A 23,293-nucleotide genomic window follows, 5' to 3' on the forward strand; every position below is an offset into this window, starting at 1 on the left:
CAGTTTTTACGCTGCCCCTCCCCCTCCCCCCCACAGAGATCGTTTCACTCAAAAAGATTGTTTCCCTGCTGTGAATCCTTCACACGTAAGGTTCTTCAGGAAGCATGTGAAGAGCCATCATTTAGAAGACCACCCCACCCCCCGGCCCCGCCGTGTTTCACTGGCCGCACTGAACTTCCACCCGGAGAAAAATTCATGCTACACAGGTATGTGGTTAATGACAAGCTGTATTTGGTGCCAACGTTTTACAAAGGCACCACTTGACATTAAGAAGTGTTCTCTTCTGTGTTAATGGCTCTGTCTTCTGCACTTTCCCTTGGAGGTTTCCTAAACTTTCCTTGTCAGAACGAAGAAATCTGAAAGTCCTATCATGCCGTTCTTTCTAGAGTCTCTAAATTGGAAACAGATAAAAACACTTATTAGTAATTTCTCACAGCACGCAGTACGATTTTTATGAAGCGCAAAACAATTGAAAAGTTTTACCTAGAAAAATGGATTCTTTCTGGTCTCTAATCAGTCATTCTTACCTCTGAAAAGAAAGCATTCTATTTTCTTGTATAAAAATGGGCATTTATTTCTAGGTGAAACGATCCATACTTTATATGTTTTTCTTCACTGACCCCTCAAATTTTAGTCACTACTGAAACAAAAGTATCCTTCTATTTAAAAAGTTGGCCGGGGGCGTCTGGGAGGCTCAGTGGGTTAAATGTCTGACTTGGGCTCAGGTCACGACCTCAACGGTTCGTGGGTCCGAGCCCCGCACTGGGCTCTGTGCTGACAGCTCGGAGCCTGCTTGGGATTCTCCGTCTCCCTCTCTTCTCTGCCCCTCTTCAGCTTGCGCGCTCTCTCTCCCTCAAATAAACATTAATATATATATAACGTCGGTCCAGTAAAACTGAAAGGGTGTCTTGCGTCTATGAAACTTTGGCATTGACAACAGCATGTCCCTCGATTCTAGTTAAAAACTAGAGATTCTAGTTAAAACTAGTTAAACTAGTTAAACTAGAGATTCTAGTTAAAAACTAGAGATACTTTTATTTCTTAAGAGATGGTGAACATTAGCAAACTACTATTGTCAGCATCAGTGGATGTAAAAATACTGAACTTCTGCGTGGTCGGCGGGGAAGGTGAGAACGGTCTCAGAGGGCTCGTGTTTTTACAGGCGAAAGGGACACCGGTTGGTGGCTCTAAACCGTACTTTACCACGAAAGGCAACCATCTCCTACGTTCCCAAGGGGATCCCGCTTGCCAAACAGTCTCTGCCACGGCTCCTTGGAGACCAAGAACAGAATCTTGCAGAAGGATGCCTGTCCGCCTGCCCTCTTGCTAGCCGGGCTGTGAGGATTTCCAGCCACGACGGTCCTCAAGCCGCCGGGCAGAGTGTGCTTGCCGTGTTAGCTGTGCAGACAGCAAACCAAGGCCCAAGCGGAGTGTATTCCCCGCGTGAAGGAAGAGCCAGCCACCGAGTGATGGAAGGAAAGCACTGAGTGCGACGTTACGCGGACCTTCCTTGGGGACCACTGATTCTTCACCTCAGGTAGTAGCTAACGGCTTCAGAACAAATCTCGCCGTGAATGCAGCGCGCCAGATTCTTCTGGACACAGGAAGGGGACACTCCAACCTTCCGGGGGCTTCGCACACCTCCGGGGCGAGGTCCCTGCAGAGCCATCTCAGGGTCAGCCCCCGGGGCACCTCCTCAGCCGGGAGCCCCTGGTAGGCCCGTGCGGCCCAGCCCGTCTCTCCCACGCACACCTGTGGCGCATCAGTGCAAGGTCATGTCCAGCGCCTTTGACTTTGGCAAAGTCAAAGTGTCTCAAACACTGAGGGAATCGTGGAGGGAATCAACGAATTACCGAGTAGAAAGAAATCACTCCCGCTGCAAAAAGAGGCCTACTTAGCAAGTGTGCACAGGCGGGCGGGGAGGGGGCGGGGGTCCGGTGCTCGGCCCCAGGCCCACGGGCCCACAGTCCCGGAAGCCTGTCGCCGACCCCTGCCATCCACTTAGCCTCCCCAGTCTGGGGCAGTGCTACAGCCTCGCCCTATTTGTCAGCTCTGGTCTGGACCTCTGCAGAAGTTTCCGGAGTCATCATGCCTCTCGAGGGTCTTCTAGCCAGAACCCACCCCCGGTTCCCTCAGTAGGCTCTTCACCGGACACAACCCGGGCTCCCTAGAGGCTCTGAATCTCTCCTCTTCCACCACCTGTGGGGGGCAGGCAGGCCAAGGGTCCCCTGGGCACCGCTGGGCGGGCAGACGGCACCGCATCCCGTCGCCACCCTCCACGAACATCACATCAGATGACCTCACAGAGGGACAGAGAGGGGCCTGTAGGAGAGGCCTCTCTGAGCAGGGACGCGGGGCAGCGAGGCAAAGGGGGTGGGATGTTCGGGAAGAACAAGCGTGCTTGGGGTGGGGGAGCTTGGCCTGCTTGAAACACTCGGGGACCCGTGTGGCTGAAGCACGATGAGCAGGGGTCATCAAGTGAGAACCAGAGGAGTGAGCCTGCGGGTGGGCAGTGGTCAGAGCCTGCGGGACCCGGAGGCCATGGAGGCGCAGAGGTTTTCCCTCTTAAAGGCCAGCTGATGGGGCGCCTGGGGGGCTCAGTCGGTTAAGCATCGGACTTCAGCTCAGGTCATGATCTCACAGTCCGTGGGTTCGAGCCCCGTGTCGGGCTCTGTGCTGACGGCCCAGAACCTGGAGCCTGCTTCAGATTCTGTGTCTCCTTCTCTCTCTGCGCCCCCCCCCCGCCACTGCACTCTGTCTCTTTCTCTCTCTCTCTCTCTCCCAAAAACAAACATTAAAAAAAAATTAAAGGCCAGCTAACTGCAGACGGCTAGAGACAGGAGCAGTGGGAGGTGGGGACATAGGAGTGGAGGGAAGGACAGAAAGATGTGAGATGGGTCAAGGGGGGGCAGGAGAGGACAGGGGCATCCATGTCTCTGCTCTGACCTCCCTCATGGGGAGGAGGGTGGCTCGGTTTACGGACAGAGGGAAACCGGGGCGGGGGGACTCATGGGAAAGAAGGTGGATTTCTGTTGGGACATGTTCAGCCTGGCTCGTGCACAGACATCCCAGCGGGAAGGTCAAGTGGGTGGTTTGATACCTGAGTCCAGAGCTGGGAAGCAAGACTGGCTTCACAACAGGACTGGGGGGCTGCGATTCCCAGAGGTGGGTGGGGGGAGGGAAGGGACAGCAGGAGCGAGTCTCCCAAAGCCTGGTTCAACTCTGGGATGCTGCTGTCCCTGGCAGGGCGTAAGCTGCCTCCGGGCCACGGGACAGGCTGGGTCTGGAGCTAGAGGATGGGTCTGGGGCGAGGTGACAGGACAGGGTCTATGCAGCGCCCACCGTGAGGACCTGAGATCAGGTGCGTGCTCTAAGACTGACATAGGAAGAGTGTGACTGTGACCAGACGAGGTGGGACCAGGAGTCAAGGGCACAGTCCCAGGGCGGGCAGTCCCCTCCTATCACGCACCACCGGGAGGCAGCCAGGGGTGATGCCGGAGGTCTCAGGAAAGAAGGGAGGCGCTGGGCAGGGTACATTTTCCTCCCGGGACGCAGCCCTGGAGGTGGGGAGCCAGCTGCAGGGGGAGGGGCGGTGGGGAGAGGGGAAGGTGAGAGGCATCCCCGTGGACATCGGAGAGGGGAGGGGCGAGTCCCCAAGAACTGTGGCGTCAGGAGTGTCGGCAGGAAGGGGGTCACCTGGCGTGCTGTCCCCCAGGAGGAGCGCGTGCCGAGTCAGCAGGCGGCACGTGGGGGTTGGGGCAGGCTGGACGGCGGAGGACATGGGTCCTGGAGGAGGGGGGACACGACACGGTCCAGGAGGCCGAGCCGAGGAGAGACGGCCACTGCGGCAGCTGGGGAGTCTGGGCGCTGGCCCTGGCATCCCTGGGCAGGAGGGGACCAGAGTCTGGCGGCGAGGACAAGGCCTGGTGAGCAGCGCGTGCCCTGCCCCCGAGTGTCCGCCTCTCCTCCCTTGTTCTCAGGGCCCTCAGCCCTGCCTGCGGGCCGGCCATGTCTGTCACTCTGTCAGTCTGGTGTCCGGCCCCTCCCAGCAAAGACAGAAGGGGACACATTCAAGGAACACGGTGGGAAGCCACCCCCCCCCCCACCTGCAGGGTCATTGCGGAGACACTTCCATCTTCCGCTTTGACACGCTGTGATGTGAAACCATTTGACGCCCGAAAGAATCAGGATAAATTCTGGATAAACTCGTCTTAAACACAGGATAAACCCTCCCTCTCAAGTGTGAAGAGAACCAGTGTCCCCCCCGGGTCACACCCGGAGAAAAGCCGCCTCCTGCCGTGTGGCTTTCTCTGGTGCGGCCGAGGGACACCTGGGAGCCGGTGTGCGTGGCCCTTCCCTCCCAGCACCGGCAGGATCCGCAGGAACCAAGTCGTCTGAGGAAAAGAGGGAGAAAGGACCCTCTCCGGGCATCAGTACACTCGAATTCCGGGGAGCGCTTGTACTCACACAGTGTCCTTTAAAGTGGCGAGATAGGACTCTGTGTCCCCCTCAGGGACGTCCGAGTCCATCTTGGACAAGTAACGGTAGACGTAGGAGAAAGTCTCAAACGGGATGCGCGCGGGCCCGCCCTCGGGGTCCGTGGTCAGGATCTCACACAGATGCTTCATCGAAGTGTTCAGTGACTAGAGACACGACAGACAGGGGGAAACAATTACCACTTGGCACCGCTGAAACGGAAGCCTAAGACACCCGCAGAGAAAACGCCTGAGCGTATTTGACAGGAAGTCTCCGAAGGGTATGTTCTCCTCGATCTAAATGAAGAACTGGGTAAGGTTACAACTGCCATAAACAAAGAAAAGGGAAGGTCTGATCACGAAGCGATTGTCCTGAAAAGAATGTTAATCCACAGATTTTATTTTATATTAAAATGGGGGGGGGGGGCGCACCTGGGTGGCTCAGTCGCTTAAGCATCTGACTCTCAGTTTCAGCTCAGGTCATGATCTCACAGTTGGTGAGTTCGAGCCCCGTGTCAAGCTCTGGCACTGACAGTGCAGAGCCTGCTCGAGATTCTCAATCTCTCTCTCTCTCTCTCTCTCTCTCTCTCTCTCTGCCCCTCCTTGACTCACACTTTCTCTAAGTAAATAAACTTAAAAAAATAAATAAATAAAATGGGAACGACTCTCCAGGACGTGAGGAAGTATCAGCCCCCTTAAGACAGGCCCCAAGCCAGCGCAGAACTCATCAGCCCCTTTGGCATCGGCATCACCGCATGCCTAGGGGCGGAGCTAACGCTCACCAAGTAGACGTGTCACCTGCCCGTCAGGCACCGTGCAGGCCCCAGGCAGGGCCGGCCCTGCTCTGGGCCTTGTCTCAGTTCCGGGAAGCACCAGCCCCTTCGCCCCTGTGCACCGTGCCTCCCTCTGCCTGGGTCGGTCACCCCCACCCCCTCCCCGGCTGCCGGTACTTTGGCTTTGAGCCCGAAAGCCAGGCCTGGGAGAAGCCGTCCGTCTCCCACCGAGGCACAAGCTCTGAGCGGGCTGACTCCCTCCAAACCAGGAGGGCTCAAGGAAACGCACTCACGGTGGGGGAGCCACTGCCTACGTCAAGCACAGCGGGAAGGCCCACGCAGACAGCGCTGGTTTAGTGCTAGACTGTATCGGATCCCTGGTGACCCCACGAGAGCCTCGTGGAGATGCAGGGACCAGGCCTGCGTGCAGGGGACCAGCTCTTGCGGACTGTAAACTTTCCAGGAGTTTATTGAGAGGGTTGACCTCCCATTGGCAGCTTGAGACCAGCCATGGTGGGAGCATTTACACCTCATGCCAGTCAGGGCCCTTCTCCCCTGCAGAGAGCAGGCTGTTTAGGGGGCTGCACTTGGGAGGAAAGAGTGAGAAAAACACAGATGGGACGGTCACACACGGACCTGCCTGACCGGGACTGAGGCTGCGTAGGGGGACAAACCTGACACCCTGAGGGACACGCAAATGTCTGGAGTCACCTTTACTCTCTCTAAGTTTCTGTGGGTCAGGAGTCGGCACTGCTTAGCTGGCCCGTTCACGGCTCCAGTCAAGGTGTTGGCCAGGGTTGGGGCCTCATCTGGAGGCTCGACTGGAGACAGACCTGCCCCCGCCCTGACCCAAGTTGCCGGCGGACTCGCTGCCTCGCGGCCGGCTCTCCGCGGACCCTCACAACAAGGCAGTGCACCTCCACCAGGCTCCAGGAGCTCGACCGGCTTCTCATAGTCATGCCAGAGAAGACGCCTCATGCTTGCAGCAGGGAGAGGGGAGAGGGCTAAAAGGGAGTCAGTGGGGCCCAGCGGCTGAGCGGCTGGCCTGAGGTGAAGCCAGCAGGGCAGGAGCAGTGAACACACCCCAGCAACGTGAAGAGCCACCAGGCTTTGGGGGGGGGGGTAGGTGAGCTGCCACCTTCAGGGACTCCAGGCGCCGGGCTGGGGGCTGGAGGAGAGGAGGCCTGACCAGCCCAGAGCTCCCCATCGCCATAGCCGGGGCTCCAGGTGTCTGGAAAGCCACTTCCCACACCACCCGGGACCGAGGGCCGCTTGAAACCTTTCAAAGACACGTGGTTTTGTTAGATTTTGCTTTTATATCCGTCGCAAGCGGGAGAGAGTCGCCGGTGGGTGTGGCAATGCTGAGCCTCAGGAGGGATGATGGGGACGGAAGCAGCCTTCGCGGAGCAAGCAGATGAGGTCTGAGAAACTGTGGCTCCAATGCTTCCGAGGAGGAGGTATTTAAGGAAAAAGTACATCAAAACATCCCAGCATCCCTGCCTTCTGCAAAGGCCCGACGATGGTACCGGTGTTAACATTTCTGGCAATGAGATGCGCAGCCATTTTTATATCCACGAGGGTTCGTAAGGCAACTTGCCCGGCTTTGTACCTGAGCCAGATTTCTCCGCTCCCAAGGGTTGCTCTCCAGCCAGAAGACCCTCATAGGCAGGCGCCCCTGCCCCGACTCACTCTCCTGACACCAGCTCTTCTGGAAGGTGTGGCTGCACTTGCTTCTAGCCCAGCACTTAAGTCTGAGCCTTCGCAGTCACATGCGATTCAGGCGGGGACAGGAGACAAAAACAGGCCTGGAGACACCTGCTGTTTCCTGAGCAGCTTCAGGGCACCAGCTCTGTGGAAGCTTCTGTTTCAGAATTTTAGCTGCTCTTGTGGTGACAACAGAGGCACCTCACACCTCCCCAAATCCCCTTTTAGCTAGCGGGGAAGTGACAATCTGTGTAACATCGTGACTGATCCCTTTAAAAAGAAGAAGGGGGGGGTCTCCTCTGAGGTGCGGCCTGATGGCAGCCGGGAGGGAGAGCTCAGTACCTCAAGCAGTGGTGTCACCCCCGCATTTCACTCTGAAAAAGTCTGAGGACCTTTTCACTTCCTTCCTCATCCTCAGGGGTTTTCTCATCTAAAACGCAGTTCAGTTCGGGGACCTGCGGCAGGTGAGGGTGGCGGACGGGTACTCTCGAGATGGCGGGGCTCGGTCCTCGGGAGAAGCCCGTTCGTGAGGGCCGATGCTGCCCACGTCGCCGTCCGGGGAGGAGGGAGGGCCCCCACGTGTGAGCACAGGGACAAGGCCAGTGGAGGCATGTGGGTGGGGTGCACCCCGCCTCTTTCTCCCCCCTGGGGGAGACCCTCAGCAGTGGGGTGCCCGGTGCTGGGGGCCGGAGACCCCAGGGGCCCAAGAGCAGCCCTCCTGGTGGAGACAGTTACCAAACTTGTCTGTGACGTGAGGCTCCCACCCACGGCGGGGGGGCTGTTTCTTTTCCACGGTCAGACGGTAAAAGGACTTCTCATGGGCACCTCAGAATGGGCTCAGAGGCCTCGCTGGGAAACCTGAATAGGGGAGCGAGCCAGGACGCTGCCTCCATCACTGGGCCACCGGGGTGGTGACCCACTGTGCTTGGAGGTTGTCCTAAGAATTCCAGCTGGGCCCTGCTAGGAGGCTGGCAGTGAGAGCTTTTCAGAGTAAAACTCCTTTTAGGAAATCAAGTGACATTAATGACAGTCCTTGGGAGCGGTTATTCTCTGAGACAGGAACCTGCAGGCTCTCACACGGTGCCCCAACCCGAGGGCGGCACACTCCGGGGCTACAGAGTCCCCAGGGAGCCCGGTGGCCGTGCATCGGCAGCGTGGAGCCCGTGGTCTGCGTTCAGATCCCGCTCTGCCACTTGCAATCTGAGTCCCTGAGCCTCCCTCCACGACTAGTCATGGTGCGAGGCCCGGGAGGGGCCCCTCCGCAGAGGGCTGCTGGAGGATTAAGGAGAATAGAGACAAGGCCCCGAACGTTCCAGCCCACGGCGAGAACCCTGGACGTGATGCCCATTCGTAAGCGGCGCGTTTTGGATGGAAAATCGCGTTACACACACGCATCCTGGCCACCGGACGCAGACCGAAGTTCATGCTTCTCAGAGGCTCTCGAGTGTCGGGCCGGTGGTTTGCCATTCCGGGCTTCCTCCCTCGGTGTGGGGCGGAGGGTGGCGGGGACTTCATTCACAACTGTTTTTTGTACTAAAAGAGGTCCTCAAGCTTAAAAAACAAAGCGAAGAATTTTGATCCCCTGCTTCGATGCTTAGGATCACTGCCGGTGCTGCAGAAATGGAAACTCAAAGATCACGACATGAAATATCATCCTGCCGGGCAAGCATCACACGGCATCGGAGCAGGGGGCGGGGGGGGGGGGGGAGGGGGGAGGCGTGGGAATCACCAGCACACCCGCCCCGCCTCCCACCTGCCCCGGGGCAGCCACACGCCCCCGAACCCCGTTTGTGGCTCGCGACGCGGTAAGCCAGGTGGCGGCGAGGCACGTCTGCCTGTTCTGTCCACTCAGGACGGGGCCCAGCTCGAAGCAGGGCTCAGCACACGTTTGTGAAGCAAGGAAGGCAGGCAGGCGCGATTCACAGGACTCTGAAGTTTAAGTAGAGCTTCTGGTCTTCGCAGAGACCTTGCATTTGATCCCTCTGCCCGGCGATTTCGAAGAGGAATTTGACAGCACGGACAGCACGGAGGACGCGTCTGCCACCGGCCACGCAGAGACCGTGGATGGAGGCGGCGGGGTCGAGCCCGTTGTGCTGACACAGCCACCAGATTCCAGTTTACCGGAAAGCCTCTGTGGAAGGGTGAACGGGCAGTAATCCGTCGCAAAATACTCGTCCCTTCCTTCCACGTCACCGCTCCGTCTCCTCCCTCTGAAGGGTTTTTAAAAAGCATGAACATAAACGCTAAGATGCCCCACGACACCACAACCGTCCCCTCCGAGGCACAGCTTCGGGTTGCTGATGCGCCTCCACGCTACCCCACCGACGCGTGGGCATCCAGTGGCCTCTCTCCTTCGGGGCCTGGCTGCCCCGGGCCAGCTGCACCCCCCCGCCCCCCTCTCCCTTCCCCACCTACGTGGCCGGTGGACCAGAGGGGACGGGGACCAGCAGGAGGGGACCTTCCCCGACCGCCTGGCTCCAGAGTGCACGGCTCACGGCAAGCACTACTGCCGAGATGGCCTGGCTCAGGGACGGGACCGGACCCCACACTGACCAGCCGGGAGGACAGACTTATTCAAGGAGGAAAGGAGGGGCGCGCATGCTGGAGTCCTGGCCCCTTCCCCGGTGTTGCGTTCAGAAGGTGACCAGATGTCTCCACCTAGCGTCCCACCCGACGCGTGGACAAGAGACCCTGTCGCTTGCTCTGGCCTGGCTCCAAATCTAGCGCTTAACCGTCAGGCTTAAAGTGAAAGTGACAAAGGTGGATCCCCCACAGTATGAAACATTCTACCTTCTGGGAAAATCTGAATTTCACAACTACACCATAAACATCCGTCCAGATATTAGACACTCATTTTACATTATGAAAATCTTGCTTTCACAGGAGTTCCAGATGAACCAAGCAAGGTAACGTTAGCTTCAGTAACGAAATCTGACTTTGTCCTTCCCACCGGTCACGTCGGGGCCCGTCTTTGCCGCAGGAGGGTCCCCGGGGCTGCCGTCCTCTCCACGGCCGGTGGAAACACTGCCTCTGGGCCCCCGTGCAGCTCAGCGTGCAGCGTCCAGCCAGCACCTGGCTCTCCTGGGGTTTCCCACTTTCTCACTGGGGCCCTGAGTAGAACCAGTGAATGTGGTCCATCACAGAGTGGCTATCACACGGCAGAGGCCGTGCACAACCTACAGCGGTCTGTAATGATACAGACGGACAGATAAGGAAATCTAACTGGGAGTGAAAAGAAGTTCCAGAAGGTTACTAATAACAGAATTCTCTTTTCATAAAGTTGAAACCAACAAAAATAAAATAATGTTCTTTCTTTCTTTTAATTTTTTTTTTAATGGTCATTTATTTTAGAGAGAGAGAGGCACACACAGAATATGAGCCGGGGGAGGTGGGGGGTGGGGGTGCAGAGGGGGAGACACAGAATCCGGAGCAGGCTCCAGGCTCTGAGCTGTCAGCACAGAGCCCAGTGCGGGGCTCGAACTCATGAACTACGAGATCGTGACCTGAGCCGAAGTTGGACGCTTAAAACCGACTGAGCCAGCCAGGCGCCCCGAGATAACGTATTTCTTGGGGTATGTACGTGGCCCCCAGGAAGCGTGAGATTTGGGATAGCGGTTGCTTCGGGCCGGGGAGGCAGGGGGATCGAATGGAGGAAGAGAGCAGAGGCCCTCAGCAGCGGCGCATTGTTGGTGTTAGCGATCGTGTGGGGATCATGGGCGCTTCTGACATTAAATGACCGTCTAAAATTAAAACTGGAGATGAGTGCGTCATGAAGCGTGGACTGTGAATTACCAGTTATGCTCTCTGCGGTGCAAAGACTATAAAAAGGGAGGGCAGAAAACAGGTGGCCATCTCGGCAGCGAAGGGGCCACTTCTCCTCCTAAAAACCCCTTCTTCACAAGCGGACAGTGGTAGCTCTTCCTGCCCCGGACCCCGGTGTCTCACAGACTCGAATACTGGAGCTGGAGAGAGAACGTCCAGATCCCCAAAGCAGTCCGGTCCCTCCTCTCCCCGCCCCCCTCGGTTCAGAGACGCCCTTACCTTCGGAATTGGAGAGTCGCCTGTGTCTTGATTCCCAACGGTCGTACTTCAACATAAGCCAAGTTCACTATATCTGTCACCTACTAATCACAGATTTTAACTCAAATATAAACTAACTTTACGCCTCTTCCCACAGAGGAGGAAAATAACATCTGCTTACGAAACGGTGTGTAGTTTCATAAAAAGTCACTGATGCATTCTCTTCTAAAACCCAAATGCCTTTTAATGACATTTTATCTACTTTTTTAATGTACTTTTAATGATATTTTATCTACTGTTAACAATTTTAAAATTGAAGCATTCGTAAGTCTTTAACTTTTCCAAATTAAAATAACTGTAAGCCCAGGGGCGCCTGGGTGGCTCCGTTGGGTGAGCATCTGACTCTTGGTGTTGGCTCAGCATCATGACCTCATGGTTCATGAGATGGAGCCCCACGTCGGGCTCTGCGCTGACAGCGTGGAGCCTGCTTGGGATTCTCTCTCCCTCTCCCTCTCTCTCTCTGCCCCTTCCCTACTCATGCTTTCTTTCTCTCTCTCAAAATAAATAAACATTAAAAAAAAAAGTTTAAAATAACTGTAAGCCCAAGAATAAGACAGGGGTGCCTGGGTGGCTCAGTTGGTTAAGCATCTGACTTCGGCTCAGGTTATGATCTTGAGGTTCGTGAGTTTGAGCCCCGTGTTGGGCTCTGTGCTGACGGCATGGAGCCTGCTTGGGATTCTCTCCCCTTTTCTGTCCCTCTTTCACTCGCTCTCTCAGTCTCTCTCAATCAATCAATCAACATTGAAAAAAATATGATAGTCTCTGGAAAAAAAAATTGCTTCTCTTAGACAAAGTGAGTAAAGTAATGAGAGTGTTTCCTTCAGTTACTGAAACACCTCCATTATTTTCAAGCCAGGCCTATGATTACCCAGGATGATTAATACACTACTTGTAGGTACGTACCCCACCAAGCATGCTACATCCGAGCGCTAAAAATTTTATCCACTCGATTTTGTTTTCGCAAGGATCCAGCTGCAGCAGAGTTCTGAAGTTTTCTACTGGCAGGCACAGATTTTTCCATTTCTGCTCAAGATGTGCTAATTCCACATACTGCTTGTGGCTACACTGTATAGAAAACACAGTGTGACAAAATCAGTACGTTTTTACGTCTGCAAGTATTAAGGTTTAAAAACCCGTGAAACATAATGCCGATGAATCTTTAAACTCATCCCAGGCGCACAACTGCATGCTGGGAAGAGATGAGCTCTGAATTCACAACACAGAGAGCCCGGGGAGAGCTGGGGGGGAAGGTGTGTGGGGGGATGCTCGCCCGGCAGGAGGGCGCGGCGAGCCGACATCGGCACAGTTAACTTCTCAAAAGGAAAAAGGACGGTGAGGCCAATACGGCCTCCCGTTGTGACTTAGGAAAACGGGCACACGCACACGGGGTAGGTGATTCTCTGTGGTCTGTGTGAAATGCTTTGCAAGAAAAAATAAACTTCAACTCTTAAAAACTGAGAACGGACTGAGGGTTGATGAGGGGGTGGGAGGGAGGGGAGGGTGGGTGAGGGGCACCGAGGAGGGCACCTGTTGGGAGGAGCGCTGGGTGTTGTACGGAAACCACTGTGACAATGGATTTCATATTACAAAAAAAATCAACTTCAACAAACAAAATGAAAACATTTCAAATCCCACCCGCTCCATGTGTTAACAGTTAAATAAGAGAAATTTGAAAACTGAAAACAACTTCGTTCCTTCCACTTTTTGAAACAATCTGTGAGAACTGGTAACTACCGCGATGTGCTAATGGTCTTGAACGTGAAATGCTTTGAGCAATTTTAGCGTGTCTTTTCCCGAGCTACCCCTTTCGATGGTTATTCGTTTTTCCCTCCAGATTTCCAGAAGTCAGCGTATCCGGCACAGAAGCACGGTAAGTCAAAAAGTGTAATGGGGACAAATCACTTTAAAGATCAAGGTGATGCCACCGATATCATTTTTAGCAACACAACGCAATCATTAGGATTGCCAAGCTTGGCCGGATAACACACAGTCTGGCAGCTCGTTTCTCTGAAAGCAAGATGATGGGTCGGGAGAGCACCGGCCCGGGACTCTTGCGCCAAGACTGTGCGGGGAAGGGCCTCGCCCACGCCCGGGCTCTCTGGACCAAGGACACCACGCCAAAGGGCACTCTGCTGTTCAGATTAATGAGGCGGCAAATTATTTCTTTAGCACATACAAAATTTTTATAAACATATTTCAAGAAGAGACTTGCAGCCCCCATGTTTGGAGTTGAGTGTTCAGACTTGTAGTCCAGGAGCATCTAGCGTTTTAATTTGGTATTTAAAAGAAATTATATTTCACTTTCCTACGATCTAATCACGAATAGCTATGCTGGGTTCTTTCAACTAGAGAAAGAGCACTGAATACAATGGATCCCTCCTTTGACTAAATCTTGCGGGTTTGCACAGGGAACGGAGGCCTCTCAAACGTGTTGGGATGCGTTAACGCAGCCACACTTTATCTCGTGGAGCCGACAGATTAACAGAGACCCCTCATACCTGCTTGTGCAAAACTTTCAGGAGTCCTTGAGTCAGGCCTGTGTCCGTTTTCTGAGTGGCCACGGGCATTTCAATTCTGTCCTTGACAGGAAGCGGATCTCCTCTTGACAAAGCTGAAAAATACCTAACAGCAACAGATGTCCCTGAAGGCTCGTCGATACACAGAAAGCACCGTAATGAATGCAGTCTCTTAAATGACCCCCAATGCCTGGGACCCCTCCAGGGGTCTTGGCTCCTCTACTCGGCTCTCCAACTTAACCCTCTCTGCGTGCCTCAGTTTCTCTGTCTGCAAAACCGATAATGGCAATCCCTGTTGTAGGGCCCCTAGGAGCACTGAGCTCAAGCCACAGCGGGCCGAACGTGCCACTCAGCCATCAGGCCAAGGGGCGGGGGGGCTCCCGAAACACATGTTCTTATCAAGCAAACACTATGAGGGGTCCTGGAATGCTGCCAAAGGAGGTCGGAGATTTGGGACGACAGTGACCCAAGGGCAATGCCACAGTGCAGTCCTTCCACTTTGACAGCTGGCATCTGGCCCTCCCTTTGGTTGGCCTGGCTGCCTTCCAAGGGGCCTGACTTCGACCATCTCAGTTCAGCCCGACACGGTCCCGGATCAGGGAGGTCACCTGTCTGCCCCACTCCTCTAAGTCAGAGGCCACCCTCCCCCACCCTTCACGCTTTCCTGCCTGGTACCTTGTTTTAGTAATTTTTTAGGAAACTGCTTTATTAAATTTAACAATTTAGTAATAATAGCAATTAATTTAATTAATTTAGTAATTAACAGTAACAATTTAGTAGTGGTTTTAGCATTGTTTCCCCTTTCCCTGTTCCTTTCTGGGGTGGGAATATGGGTGCTTACATCGGTGCCAATATTGCCTCTAGCGGGACAAGTGAGGGCATGGAACCAGTTTAGGGCAACGAGTCAGGATGAGACACACACTCGGCTTCTGTCTGGCGGGGACGGGGAGGAGGCACCAGGCGAGCCAGGGGTGGCCAGCCGCTGGAGGCAAGTCACCGGCCACTCTCATGGCTAACACAACAAAAAGAAACAATATACACAGCGAAATGAATGGCAAATCCTCCGCCAGGCCAACAGGTCATAATCGAAAAGGTCTGAATAATGAGGGGTGCCTGGGCAGCTCAATCGGTTAAGCGTCCGACTCTTGACTTCAGCTCAGGTCACGACCTTGCGTTTTGTGAGTTCGAGTCCCGCACCGGGCTCTCGTATTGGCAGTTTGGAGCCTCCTTGGGATTCTCTCTCTCTGCCCCTCCCCAGCTCTCTCGCTCTCTCAAAAGTAAACTTAAAAACTAATAAAAGATATGAGTCATTAGAAACATCTCTGATTATGTAACAAAGACAGCCGTAGCTAGGTATTTGACAGGCTAACAGAAATTTTGTACCTCGTCCCCTTTTCCTCTCTCCACCCGTATTTTGTTGACCTAACACAAGGGCAGCAGTGAGAGAGACAAAGGTGGACAGGAAGAAGTAAGGTGACAGGGGGAGGCATGGGTGTTTAGCTTTGTCATATTGTTCCTCATTAGGGTTTTCGCCTATTTGGGGGACTTTATTCCTCATCACCGATCAAGCCACTCACCCACCTCCACACAGCCTCTAAAGCAGGGGTCCTCAACGGTTCTCCCTTCTCCTCCCCAGGAAGGCCCTGGCAGTTTCTGGAGACATTTCTGGTCGTCACAGGAGGGGGTGGATGGTGCGACTGGCCTCTAGTGGGTACAGGCCAGGATGCTGCAAAGGGCCCTGCTGGGCCCAGACACCCCCCCCCCCACCAGCCCCACCTTCCCCCCAGCCCCCAAGCAATTGTCCTGTCCCAAGTGTCAACGGTGCCCAGGCTGAGAAAGCCTGCGTTAGGGGCGAGCCCCGATGTGCTAATTCCCTGGAGGCCCGTGCAGCAGAAAGCAGCCTATAGCATTGAACCAATTCTTGCCCCAGTCATACCGCACGATGCACAGGCGACGTAACAAGGTACGGCCAACTAGCTGTTGCGTCAGAGCAGAGAACACAGGTGGGGGAGCCAGGCCGAGCCGCCTCTGCCACCTGAGAGCCTCGTTTGTAACCTGAACGCCTCCTGGAGGCTTCTGCAGTTACCTTCACAGGCATCCTGATTTTCTGCTTTTTTCTCCTGTCACCATCCCTTTGTCCAGATGCCATTCCTCTTCCTGGAATATCCTTGCCTTGTCTTTTAAAGTTTTTGTTTGTTTGTTTATGTATTTTGAGAGAAAGAGGCACAGCATGTGCAAGCAGGGGAGGGGCAGAGAGAGAGGGGGAGAGAGAGAGAGAGAGAGAGAGAGAGAGAGAATATCTCAAGCAGGCTCTGCACGGTCAGCACCAGAGCCCAATGAGGGGCTCGTGAGATCAAGACCCAAGCCGAAATCAAGAGTTGGTTGCTTGGAGCGCCTGGGTGGCTCAGTCGGTTGAGCGTCCGACTTCAGTTCAGGTCACGATCTCGTGGTTCGTGAGTTCCAGCCCCACGCCGGGCTCTGTGCTGACAGCTTGGAGCCTGGAGCCTGCTTCGGATTCACTGTCTCCCTCTCCCTCTGCCCCTCCCTTGATTCTCTGTCTCTCTCTCTCTCAAAAAGAAACATTAAAAGACTTTTTTAAGAGTTGGATGCTTAACCAACTGAGCCACCCAGGCTACCCTTGCCTTGCCGTAACCTCAAAGACCAATTCGTCCTCTTCTGAGCAACATCTCTCCCTAACAGATTGTCTGGTGACAGCTGGGACCTGGCTGAGACCATTTCACACACACTACTTAGTGAATAATGCTTCCTTTTACTCCTCAACTCCAAAATTGTTCTCGAGAGAAAACAGTTGCATGGCACATCCAGAAAGTTCTCAATTGAGCCTTTTAAATTAAAGTGAAGCTTAAATTAAATAATTAATGTTCCAAGAAAACAGTGACTCAACCTTGGAATGTTCTGTCCAGTACAAATAAACTCTTACACGTCCTACTTTCGTTGATGCTTTAATGACGGTTAAAACCAAGGCCATAGTTTTTTTTTTTTGGGGGGGGGGGGAAGAACCCAGAGAGAATCTATCAGAAGCAACCGACAGAAATGTTTGTCACAAGGCAAAGCACTGGATTGATAAGCAGCCTTGTGTGGTACGTTCTGTAAGAGCCTCAAAGATATCCAGGTCCGAATCCTGGAACCTGCAGATCTCATTTTGTGTGGTAACAGGGACTTTTGTAGATGTGAGTGAGGATTCTGAGATGGGAAAACTGTACTGAACTATCTTGAGGGGTCCTAAATGCAATCACAAGTGTCCTTGGGAGAGGGAGGCAGAGGGAGAGACTTGGAGATGCCACACTTCTGGCTTTAAAGACGAAGGGGCCATGAGCCATAGAACACAAGGAAGGCAGTTCCAGAAGCTGGAAAAGGCAAGGCAAGGGACTGGATTCTCCCTAGAGCCTCTGGACAGAAGCCGTGACAGCTTGACTGCAGCCAGGCAAAACTGATTTCGGACTTGCAGCCTCCACAACTGTAAGAGAATACATGCCTGTTGTTTTCACCCATCAGCTTTTGTGGTTATTCGCTCGAGCGAGCCACAGGGAACTAGGTCACCTTGGTTTTACAGGTGAGAGAAACTGGATATGCTGGTTACTAAATAAAACGTTTACATTCATACTGGTTCTTGGGATCATAAAACTGAGTTTCTAAGTCTGTTTCCTGAAAAGGACACAGAACTTTCCTTTCAAAACCAAATGGGTTTATTTTAATGGTTTTAAGGTCTGTTTGCAACTTTAAAATTAGGGAAATAGTATGTTTGCTGCAAGAAATATTTGCCTTCTGTGAACTAAGCTGGGCGAAGTCTAACCTTTACAGCAGCCTTGGGAAAATTACCCCAACATGACCTTGGTCGTTTGGGTTCTAATAAACTGACCCAGGTACCTAAGCCTGGGAGGATTCTCTAGCACGAGGAACCTAGCCCTAAGATTCCTTCTTGAAAAAAAAAAAAAAAAAATCACTTTACAAATAAAATACAGGGTCTGCAGTGGCTTGGTCTTATAACACAATGCAGAAACTTTTTTACCCGACGCAACTGCTTTGTAAGTTTTACTCTGAGTAAGTACCACTCTCCCACGATGGAGTTGTCATTACTTTGCAGGACAGTGAGCATTCTGCAGTAATTTCTGGGAAGGTCACCCAACCACGATGCTTCCTAGACGCTCAGATGTAGACACCAGCTGGGAAAGGTGTCCTGAGCGTCGGACCACGCGAAGCGGCCGGCTCTCCCAGGCGCTTACCCCGCGGACCACTGCAGCACGTCGGCGGGCTGGGTGCGGATCGCAGCCTTGGTGAACTGCTTCAGGATGTCCGGCAGTTCCGGGGGAATGTGGATCTGCTGCGCGCAGAACATGGTGTCGGGAAGCGGCATCGCTCTCCGCAGACCGGGACCAGGCTGCGAAGAATCAAGGTGCGCTGCGTGTGGGGGCGTGAGCCTCGGGGCGCAGGCGCAGCTCAAGGGTCTGGCCGCCCAGCCTCCCCGGATCTGGAGCCTGGAGGGGACCTGGGTTCTGTGGCGGGGCCGGGCTCCCGGACTTGGGGGCGGGCCAGGAGGCCGGCTTCGCGAGGTCCGGGGTGGCCGGCCGGGTCTTTCAGCCGCTCCTCCTCGGGCTCCTCGGAAAGTGAAGGCCAACTGCCCCTTCTAGTCACAGCCCGGAAGCGCCAGCGGCACCAATTGTGTCGCAGAGGTATCCAGGCAACCGGGACGCATGAGGGCACCGCCCCCTGGCTCCGCGCAGGCGCGCACGCCTCGGGCCGAGACCGCACGGTCGCCCGCGCCCCGCCGGCAGGTAATGCGCTTGCGCAGTCTGGCTCCGGCCCCCTTTCGCCACTAATTGGTTGTTTATACGGAGCCGAACGTTTCGCTTAAAAAAGGACCTTTTTGGTCGATTTCCCACTGCCAGTTGTGAAGGGCGAATTCACAAAGGACTCCCCTTCCCCTTGCTCTGGCGTCGTAAACTTAAGGACGAGGTGACTCAGTCCTCGTAGGTAGGAAGCCGTTGTAATCATGGGGGCTGGTCGGTGCAGGTGGCACGAGCTCCCCCCTCCCCCGAAGGAATGTGGCCCTGCCTTCCTCGACTGTCGCGCTCATGCTGCACGTGCTCGTCCAAGCGGTCCCCAGCCTCGATATCCTCGCATCTCCCACTCGGTCTGCTGATTGCAGTTTAAGAGCCACTTAGGAGTTTAGACAGCGGCTGATTTGCAGCTAAAAGAAGATTCTGTTTAAATTGTTTTCCTAAGGAAGATAGAATGGTTGAGCCAATATGATAGGGTCTAGAAGGACATAAGCCATGTCTTCTGATACAGTAGGTTCGGGTCCATGGGTAGAGTAATTGGCTCCATTCTGGTGAATCCTGACCAGGGCAGTGTACAAGGCGGCTACGTTTAAACCCACCCTGAATGTATGAGGCCCCCGAAGCCTGCTTTCCCCTGCTCACCTCTAGCCCGGAAAATGGAGAACTGGAATAAGTTATCTCCAGGAAGAGTCAGGCAGCCCTTCCTCCTGCCCTAGAGGCATCACCCCCACCCATGATCCCTCTACCTGGGCACACACATTTCCAAATTAACAGCATTAGCAAAAACTTAAAACAGTCAATATTTAATGTTGATATAATATGGGAAAACAAGGAATCTCATATGCTGGTGAGAGAGGAATGTCAATTAGTACATTTGGGGGCCATTTGGTACTATATTTTGATGACTTACCACTCTTTTACCGATTTATCCTACAGAAATACTAGCCTGAGTATATAAATTAGTACGGACAAATGTGTTTATTATAGCATATAATAAAATGGGTTAACTAATGGTCTTTCAGAAAACTGAAATCATAATCTTATCCACACAACAGAATACAATACAGCCAGAATTATTAAATGAGGTAGCTACTTAAGTGTTGATATAAAAAGATGGTCATGAAATATAAAGCAGAAAAAAAAAAGCACCCCATTGAGCAGAGTCTGTGGGAGCACACTACCTATATTGTGATATAAGGAGCCTGTGAATGCATGTTTGCCCACACCACATTCTGGAAACAAACACTAAACTACTAATGGTAATACTAGTGGTAATTACCTCTGGAGAATGGCACAGGTTTTCAGTTTTTATTTTAATCATAGACACATTGTTTTTATGCTGTTTCATCCATTTATTTCCTCAAGAGTATTTATTGAATATGGAATATGTCCCAAGAACCGTCCTGAAATACAATAGTAATCTCCGAATAGTTACCAAAAAAAAATCTCCGAAGCTTACATTCAAATGGGGGGAAACATGCTAATGTAAACAATACAGGAAAACCATGTAGTATGTTAATACATATGAGAGACAGAACACAGCAGTAGAGGGGTCGGGGAAAGCCCCAGGAGCTGCAATTTTAGATAAGCCTAAGAATGACACTTCAGTGAAGAGAGGAAGAACTTGGGGAGAGCCTAGAGGAAGAACAATAAGGCACAGCAAGCAGCAAGTGCAAAGGCCCAGAGGTTTGACCTGTTCTGGAAGCAAGGAGGCTGCCTGGAGCACAGTGAGCACAGGGGGCCTCAAAGCGACTGTGGACTTGGGACTCTGTGATGGTTAGCTACCTGGGTAAAGCACTGATGTGATCTTAGATCTCAACATGATCACTCCGGATCCAGTGTTGAAAGTCAATGGAAGAAAGAAAAGAGAGCATGGGCAGAGGTCAGGAGCTCCAGAGAAACTACAGTGACCCAGTCAGGAGGAAGATGATGGTGCTTTGCACCAGGATGGTAGCAGTGGGGGTGCTGTGACGTAGCCAGAATCCAATTTATTTTGAAGTTAAGACTTGCTGCCCAATTGTACGTGAAGCGTGGAAAAACACGTGTCAAAGGTGTTACCAACATTTTTTATTTAGCAACCTGAATCCGTCCAGGTGCTTACCAACTGAAAGGGGAAGTTTGAGAAAATAAATCTGGGGTAGGGGAATCACGAGTTGTGTTTTGGACCTACTCAGTTCGAGATGTCCGGAGAGTCCACATAGGCAGCCGCACGGATGTGTCTGGAGTTCCAGGAAGGAAGATGGAATGAGTAAATAAATATGTATGTGAGTGATCAGCATCTAGATGGCCTTTAAAACTATGAGAGTAAGTGAGATCACCAAGTCAATAGGTGCAGGTAGAACAGAGGTCCCAGACGGAGCTGAAAGGCAAAACAGGGTCAGTGAAGGAGTTTATAAAGCAGAGTCCACAGACAGGTAGGAGGAAGATGAGGGGAGTGCTGTGTCCTGAGAGCCAAGGGAAATGGTTTCACTGGAGAGAGGGACCAGCTGTTTCCGGTGAGACCCGAGAATTAACCACCGAAGTTAGGGGTGGCCATTGGTGGCCTTTCACAAGAGCAATTCCGGCGGAAGAGTGGAGCAAATAGCTGATTGTAGTAGGGTTGGAAAAGGAGAGGAAAAATTGGAAAGCGGGAGTACGATAACTGAAGGCCTTTACTGAAAAGGAAAGCAAAATAGAGCAGATGAAGGAGGTGAAGATTTTTCTTATGCAAGAAACGACGGAAACGTCTGGATGATGGGAAGGAACCACAACAGTTACCATGAAGGAGAGGGAGATCTGCAGCAGCGCCTTGAGCGGGTGAGAGTCCTGTCCATCCAGTGAGGCCGTGCAAGGCGGGCAGGGCTCAGGGAGTGGTCGCACATGAGCCCGGGGGCACATTTCACTCTACGTACAGGGCAGCCACGCCGGAGGGGACGTGCATGGCCTGCATGGCCCACGGGGCATCTGGGCACAGGTGCAAGTAAGAGGGTAAATGTGATGGTGTGAACTTGTGAGAAGACTTGTTCCGATTGCTTCGGTCTTCTCGGTGAAATAGAAAAGTCATCAGCCAGAAGTCAGAAAGGAGAAGCGGGCACTTTGTAGAAAGATAAGGTATGAAATGATTAGAGAGCATATATGAACATGGAATTTATTTTTGAAATCAAGATGTAATTAACATGCAAATTGCACAAGTTTAAAATGTGCAATTCTTTGACAGATGTATACATGTCAAACCAGAACCACATCAAGGTAACGGACACATCATCACCCCCATTTTCTTATGCCCCTTTGAAATCTCTCCATGTCCCTGCCCACCAACCTCCACTCATGTGCTTTCTATTGATTTCTGTAGGTTACTCTGCATTTTCCAAAAGTTTTGATAAACGAAAGCAGACATTTTTGGTCTGCTTTCAATCAGCATTGGGACTTGTCCGTGTTGCGTATATCAAGTTAATTGCCTTTTATTGGAACAATATTTCATTGTATGGATAACCATTTATCTCTTTCCCTGTTGTTGGCCATGTGCATTTTTTCCACCTTTGGGCTATTACAAATAAAGCTACCATAAACGTTCATGTCTGAGTCATCATATGGACTTACTTTTTCCTCAGTCAGTAACTGGGGGTGGTGAGTACTTACTATAACCTTTTAAGCACTGCCCATTATTTAATTAAAAGTTTTTTTTTTTTTTTTTTATGTTTGAGAGAGAGAGAGAGAGAGTGAGCAGGGGAGGGACAGAGAGACAGGGAGACACAGAATATGAAGCAGGCTCCAGGCTCCGAGCTGTCAGCACAGAGCCTGACTGGAGAGCCTGACTGTGCCTGGAACCCACAAACCGTGAGATCACGACTTGAGCTGAAGTCAGACGCCTAACCGACTGAGCCACCCAGGCGCCCCCCAACTGTTCTAAAGTGATTAGCTCACCCCTTTACTTTCCTTCCAGCACAGCCTGAGCATTCCTCACATTCTCACCGACACGTGGTATGGTATTTTTAGTCATTCTGATATGTGGTGGTAACTCACAGGTTTTAATTTCTATTTTCCTAATGGCTTTTACATTGACCAGCTTCTCATGTGCTTATTTGCTATCTGTATGTCCTCTTTAGTGAAGTGTTTAAATATTTTGCCCATTTTAAAAATGGGCAAATGGATCTTCTCAAACTACTGAGTTTTGAGACTTTATTCTGAATGCATGTCTATTATCAGGAATGTTCTGCAAATATTCCCTGCCACTCCATGGCTTTTGTTTTCTGAATGACATATATCAGAGTGGACATTTTCAATTTTGATAATGTCCAATTTATCAAATTTTTCTTCTAAGGATGGTGCATCTGGGCTGTATCCAATCTAAATCTTTGCCTTACCCGAGGCTGAACATTTCTCCCTGTTTTTTCCCAGAAGTTATATAGTTTGAGCTTTCATGTTTAGGAATACAGTAATTTTAATTTTTGCAGATGTTGAGATATGGATCAATTTTTAACTTTGCATCTGGATGGCCAATTGTTCTAGCACCATTTGTTTGACTTTCGCACCTTGTCAAAACTCACCTGTCCCTACGCATGTGGGTCTATTTCTGGACTTTCTGTTCTGCTCCATCAGTCCAGTGGGTTTGTGTAACTGGCAGGAGTGACGGATGCAACTGAGCCAAGAAAAAAGGAGTTATTGAGGGGGTTGCTGACACAAAGCTTCTTGTCCTAAAAAAGCTACTGAACAAATGTGGAAAAGCAGAAAGACACTGCACTGTTGCCTATGTGTAAAAAGAGAAATTTCAAAAGGGAGATTAAGCATGTACAGGGGTGCAGAAGGGACTGCCTCCACCCAGGTCACCAGCTGCTGTCGGCCCATTCCAGCAGTGTGGGGCTGTGGGAGGCAGACTGCGGGCGTGGGGGACGAGTCTATGCGTACAGTGGGCCCCTCCTCTGTATTCCTCAGGGCACTGTATCCCTGTTAGAACCCTCTGCTCATTT

At 52.4% G+C, this 23,293-nt stretch overlaps 1 protein-coding gene across 1 annotated transcript; it reads right to left on the bottom strand.

The window, feature by feature from the left end:
- Positions 1-209: 209 nt before the first annotated feature.
- Positions 210-18,573, bottom strand: ROPN1L (rhophilin associated tail protein 1 like). The gene is made up of 5 exons (XM_007091696.2): positions 17,793-18,573; positions 13,531-13,654; positions 11,936-12,097; positions 4,468-4,643; positions 210-391 (listed from the first exon to the last, which is right to left on the bottom strand). Exons 1-5 carry the CDS (start codon positions 17,921-17,923, stop codon positions 328-330), a joined length of 657 nt encoding a protein of 218 aa, XP_007091758.1. The 5' UTR covers positions 17,924-18,573; the 3' UTR covers positions 210-327.
- Between the last annotated feature and the right edge of the window lie 4,720 nt (positions 18,574-23,293).

This window comes from Panthera tigris, chromosome A1 (assembly GCF_018350195.1).
Source record: "Panthera tigris isolate Pti1 chromosome A1, P.tigris_Pti1_mat1.1, whole genome shotgun sequence".
NCBI classification, from domain to species: domain Eukaryota; kingdom Metazoa; phylum Chordata; class Mammalia; order Carnivora; family Felidae; genus Panthera; species Panthera tigris.

Bases quoted from the DNA above. Each gene is read 5' to 3' on its own strand.
- ROPN1L (XM_007091696.2), bottom strand. From the start codon at position 17,923: ATGCCGCTTCCCGACACCATGTTCTGCGCGCAGCAGATCCACATTCCC. The intron at 13,655-17,792 runs GTAAGCGCCTGG...TGTTGCTGTTAG, and splicing joins GTGCTGCAGTGGTCCGCGGG to GTATTTTTCAGCTTTGTCAA. The intron at 12,098-13,530 runs GTATGAGGGGTC...TTTTCTATACAG, and splicing joins TGAAAGTTTTGCACAAGCAG to TGTAGCCACAAGCAGTATGT.